General features: G+C 33.2%; 1 protein-coding gene across 4 annotated transcripts; it reads right to left on the bottom strand.

Moving 5' to 3' along the window:
• Positions 1-984: 984 nt before the first annotated feature.
• On the bottom strand, positions 985-5,737 carry LOC130732103 (pyruvate dehydrogenase E1 component subunit beta, mitochondrial-like). Of its 4 annotated transcripts, none has more exons than XR_009016946.1 (8): positions 5,262-5,737; positions 4,998-5,140; positions 4,884-4,910; positions 4,757-4,779; positions 3,540-3,626; positions 3,394-3,428; positions 2,815-3,002; positions 994-1,267 (listed from the first exon to the last, which is right to left on the bottom strand). XR_009016946.1 is itself a non-coding variant. In XM_057584219.1 (4 exons), exons 2-4 carry the CDS (start codon positions 5,034-5,036, stop codon positions 4,579-4,581), a joined length of 267 nt encoding a protein of 88 aa, XP_057440202.1. In that variant the 5' UTR covers positions 5,037-5,140; positions 5,262-5,737; the 3' UTR covers positions 4,460-4,578. The 4 variants fall into 4 exon arrangements, 1 of the variants encoding a protein (XP_057440202.1); XR_009016945.1 differs by having other exon boundaries at positions 995-1,267; positions 3,544-3,626; XR_009016944.1 differs by having other exon boundaries at positions 985-1,267; positions 2,815-3,428; positions 3,544-3,626.
• Between the last annotated feature and the right edge of the window lie 235 nt (positions 5,738-5,972).

Here is a 5,972-nt window from a genome sequence, read left to right as displayed (position 1 = left end):
AGAAGGAGCCACCATGGCATGGACTTTGGCTTGGATCAAGAGAGCATGAGACTTTTATTTTTGAAACAAAATTATATAAGCTATCCAATAATATATAGTCCTGTGACAAATCTTTCACCTTATAATCAACGCATTTAGAAGTAGAGGTTGATTAATGAGTTATTTCATTCACAAATTAACAATGAGTTTATTAACTTTTATTATGCCTCTTAAATAGGTTACTTTTTAAATATTTTTATAATTTATATTAACTCCACCCCAGCCAATGAATTTGATATTTTTTTTACAACTTAAAAATGTCCATTCATACTTGTTCATCAGAATAAGAAATCTAAAAAAAATCAAAAAACCTAAATTTAAATTAAAAAATTTATTTATATATATTATTTTTCACCAATTCAATTTATACTTATTTATTTTCCAAATACAGTTGATAATCCTTGTCACTTTTTTATATCATTCCAATCCTTAAATTTTGATTTTGATTATGGAAATATATAATACTAGGTGGTAACCCGTGCGATGCACTGTCACTGTTTTTTATGAATTAAAACATGTATTAGTTTATAATCTATAATATATTATGAAATATAATTAACATTTTATTAGATCAAATATACTAAAAATTTGATAATGTAATTTAATAAAATTTGGTAATATAATTGAATGAAAAATGATCATATAATTGAATAAAAATTGAAGTATTTATCTGAAAATTAAAAATCAACTTCTTAATAACATTTTGGCTTAATAGCTTTTTTGGTCCCTCACTTATCACGGTTTTGCACTATTGGTCCCTAATAAAAAATTAGCACTTTGGGTCCTCCACATTGCTTATTTATTTGCAAAAATGATCCCTATTTAGATTCAAACTGCAAAAGTGTGTAAATGTGAGGGACTAATTTTGCTAATTTTTTCCTAAAGGGACCAAAAGAGCAAAATTGTGATAAGTGAGGGACCAAAAGAGCTATTAAGCCTAACATTTTTATCTCCTTCATATTAAGTCAAAGTAAATTAAACTATTATTATAATTCTTGTTTTTAGTAAGAATATTCTAGCAACATTAATATGCAAGTTCTGTATCAAGTTTTGTAGCATTTTTTTAATTCTTAATCCTATACAAATTTTATGTATATATCTCTCAAGCTCTTCCTAGTGTCTTTGGGTCATGGCAGTTGTTAGTATTTTCCAAATCAATCCTTTCCTCTACCTTGAATTCTTCTGCCACACCTAACCTTTCCTCTTCATTTCTGGATTCCAGAGCAGCCTGCAAACATATATGGACAAAAGATTGTACTAAGTTAGATCCTTTTAATGCTAGCAGAGAGGATAGGAATCAGATTCGAAATAGAAGAGTTTCAAAATATTGAAAACTAAGATTAATTTTTTTCCATAAAGGTCCAAGGTAACCTCGTTATCTAGTCTAGTTTGGATTGGAGGATTGCTTGAATTTTTCATCAAAAGTAAATATAATGAACAATGACAATTGCCTACATAATAGGTGAGTATGAGATGAAAAACTCAGTTGTAGGGGAAAGTGAGTAGGGGAATAATTCGGAAGTGAGATTTTTAGAATAAAATTTGCCATACTCATACACTTTCTCTTTCATCATATTTTCTTCATATTTTTCTCTTCTTATCCCATCACCTCTCTCTCTCTCTCTCTCTCTCTCTCTCTCTCTCTCTCTCTCTCTCTTAAAATTCAAAGAACCCAGAAAATAATCCAATAAATGAGCAGAAAAATGAATGGGGAAACAACAAAACCAGACATTTGTTCCCCATATGGACCAAGCAATTGCAGTTGCATTGCAAACAGATGACTATGAAAGTATACATAAACCCGAAATATTGAAGTGAATCTGTAATTTGCTCTTGGAAACAATTTTGATTTTAAAAATTAGTTGTTCATTGCAGCATATATACAGGAACAAACAAATAACAGGTTGGTGCAATTAGTCTACACCATTGCATGAAATGATCACAATAGCATAGGAATTTCCCCATACATATATAAGGCTTCCATTAGAATTAGAATTAGATGAATTTGCATATATTGAACACTTGGAGTACATGCATATGCAGTTGATTATTAGTCCATTAATAACAATGTGATTGATTATGTAGATAACATCAGATGATTCAATTTCACTGAAGCATTTTTATTAGATTTAAAACTTTCATAGCCCCCTTTCACTTTGTTCTACTGTCCTAAATACTATTTAGCAGAATGGATATCTTCAATTGACAGGATCTTGTAAGGCATGATGGTTTCTGATCACCACCTAGATTTCCATTATCAAACACTATATTAAAGATTCACATACACAGACTGCTTTGTTATACATATGCAGTGGTAGAGACAAATGTAAAATACGCAGCAAAAACACAAAGAAATAACTCTCTTAGTGTCTCCTTCAAGCTTTTATACCAAATTTTTACTTAGTTATTAAACAAAATTGAACACCAAGAGCGAGAATCATATTAGTTCAAATTAAAGTTTTTTCTTTGATTCTTCAATCTTCAAGATATACACAGAGAAAACAATTAGTAAAAGTTGCAAAGCTTCTTAAATCTTAATCTTGAAAGTATAAACCCTTTTCAAATCATATCATGTTTCTGTTTCACATTCCTATAATATTAACTTATTTTTATAAAGAAGTCAGTTTAAATGATAATACAAGATCACAAGAACATGTCTTCACTCAAATAACACATAATCCGAAATTCCAGTCATGGGAACTTTGCTATCTATTATCATTTTGAATCTATATGGAATAAAATGACAATTAAACTAATTGAGAAACTGGTAATTACCTCCTCTGCTATGTCAGTCAAATTGGTTCTGTACTCCTTTAAAGTTGGCATGTTATTGCTACTGCTTCCAGGGCCAACAGTAGCGACAACACTGGAGACTCAATATAGTTGTGACTTAGAAACTCCAAGGAGTAAGCCCAACTAATTCATCAAGTGCAGATAAAATATTACATTTGAATACACATCACCTGAAAATTAAAGAGTAGAAGTCAGAACACAAAAACCAGCCAAATTTCAAGATACTGGGTGCTTACCATTCAGAATCTATATGGAATAAAAAGGTTTTCATTTTACACAGTAAAAAAAATTGTCAGGCTCAAAGATTGAAATATACTGAAATAAATATAAAAAGTAACATCAACTTTACACAAACTAAAGAATGGAGAACCACAAAGTTCTTCAACAGGGGTTTCTAAGGCTTATAGTAGAGGATGGTAAAGGATCCAATGATGTCTCTTTGATATCTCGCAAGCCACATAGAAAACAATGAAGCAGGAAGACTCATTAGACTTGAGTAACCAAGTAACAGAAGAAAGAAATTACCACAAAGTAACATTCAAATAAGAGAGATAATAATACCTTTTCAAGAAGAAGCTCTCCGGAGGGAAGAGACACTACCAAAGGAAATTAAACATTACTTGAGCAGTGGTTAAAGAAGTAAATTAAACCACATAACTGCATATTCAGTTTAAGGAAGAAAGAAAGCAATCAAGATCAACTCTAACCTACATGGAGAAGTTAAATGTCATAAACTCCACGACAGGTCTTAGACCATAGTAAGCAGCGCCAACTCCAATCCTAGTAAACCCAGCCTGCAGTATATTTAAACAAATAAATTACCCCAAACAAACCACGGCCCCCAAACAAATCACGGCTACCAACTATAAATCCTGTTCTTTTTTCGAGGAATTATCAGTTAAAATAGTTTATCTATTAGGGTAAATTTAAAGGATGTAAAACACCACACACGGTGTTGAAAATGAAATCAAACACTATTGAAGTATCAATTTAAGTTGAATTAAGAGGCAGGAAAAGTTAATCTTCACATTCAATAAAAAATCCATTGCAGAGTTAAAAGCAGATCAACATGAAGAAGGAAGCCTAACATAACAGCCTATGCTTATATCCAAGGAACGCATATCCATGCCAGCACATTATTAAAAAATTCAATTTGTTTATTTTATTGGATGATTCCATTGGAACAAAATTGACAGGGCATTAGGACATCACATAATCCAAGTAGCCCAACCCTGCCAAGTGGGCATTATAACACAGCCCTTCACATGTGCTGAATGAAAATCAAGTGTGTTTGGATACCAAAATCTTGCAAGTTTCATTTAAAGAAGGTTTCAAGGTAAAATGTGATGTGCTTTATTAGCTGGTCTAATCCGGTACTTAATGCTATGAGTTATTTATGCCAGTTACAAAGTCTTGATATCGCCTAGATAATTCGGAATACAGAAGTACAAATTACCAACGACTAAGGGTCTATTTTATCATTTAGAAAATAGATTGAATTCTGCAATTAGTTTCTAACTATCAGGAGCCAACTACCCGAAAAAATTAAACTATTAGATGAAGACACATGAATAATTCCATACATTGTATTTCATTCATGCCCCCCACCCCCACCCCCACGCAAGTGCACTTTGAACTTGAAGCATGAACATTACAAAAGTCCATCTACTATATTAAACTTCAGCTTTTTATTAGAGGAATGGATGGGGCTTCGATTACATGTAACGAACCAACTATTCAAAAAACTTAAGCTATTGAGTCAAGAAGACATGTGAATGGTTTACATCTAACACTAATTCTAGCAGTTTTAATTGAAAACACAATATCATGAAGTTCTTTGTGGAAGAAAAAAAATTGTGTCTGGAGTGAGGTAAGAAAAAGATTCTCAGTGATTGGAGTATCAAGAACCCTCTCAAGGCCATACTTCTCCAACAGACCCTTGGTTATCTACAATGAAAGAAGAAAGCAGGTTAACAGATTATAGTAAATCAAATTTTGAAATTCACAGCTAGCAAAGAAATAGCACCAACAACTGGAAACCCAGAACTAACCTTGTATGCACCCTGATATTCCCCAACCTGCAATTTAATCAAAAAATGAAGTAAGAAATAGACATTTTTTTGGTTAAAAAAATCGGTGTTATATAAATGGGACAATTGAATGACCTCTTCACCCATCAAAAAGACTTTAGGATCTGCTGACATTTCCTCATCAAGTGTGGAGTTGAGAGCCTCTCAAATGGGGTGAGTTTGATGAGAAAAGGAAGGAAGAAAGCAACAAAACCTCTCTGGCGGCGGAAGAGAATTGTCTGAGAATAGAAGCGATTACGTGAAATGGAAGCACACATAATATGAATGAGATAATGATGAAAATATAGAAAGCAAACATAGAGACAGAGTGAATCAACGAATCAATCACAATGGACTCACCGTGGAGGGCGAGCAGGAACGACGGATGTCCAGCGACGAGGCTGCGGCGTGACTGTGACCGCGTGCTTCTTCTCAGGCAGGCGGTGAATCGAAAGCAAGAAATATAGACCTGGATGGATCCGATTCCAATCGCTACTCACAAAGACCCAGCCTTTCTTGTCGCCAAACCCAGGCTAGAGCTAAATATAGATCATGTGTGCTAGGGTGCAAAATCTGGAAGAAGATCAAGCTGCTGTACCTGGCAATCTTCACCTTAGATTTGCTTCAGAGAAGGAATCGGGAAAGTGATTTGGAGGACAGAGCGATGCAACACTGCCCACAGCAGCCAAGAAAGCCATCGAGAAAACCTTGCAAAATCACACCAAATAGCAATGTAGATAGTAGATAGCACAATTTTGTGAATGAGTTCTAGGCATTGAAAACCCAAACCAGGCACTTATATAGCAAAAAATTCAACACAAAATCACACAGAACACAATTCGAATCACTTTAACATAGCAAAAGTTATCCTTAAAAAAAAAACATAACAAAAGTTGTCCAAAAAGTAATATGTACTACAAATTTCCGAATTAACTTTTGTTGCCACAGAGGTACATAAAAAGGAACTTCAAATTGAATCTTCTGACACAAAAGCAGAATAAAACTTCAATTTAAACCAAATAAAAAACCAAAAAGTAACATAAAAGGTTCCTTATAGTGCACCTCAGCAAC

Source organism: Lotus japonicus, chromosome 1 (assembly GCF_012489685.1).
Source record: "Lotus japonicus ecotype B-129 chromosome 1, LjGifu_v1.2".
NCBI lineage: Eukaryota > Viridiplantae > Streptophyta > Magnoliopsida > Fabales > Fabaceae > Lotus > Lotus japonicus.
The sequence above is the reverse complement of the archived record's forward strand: the minus strand, read 5'-3'. Positions and strand labels throughout refer to the sequence as shown.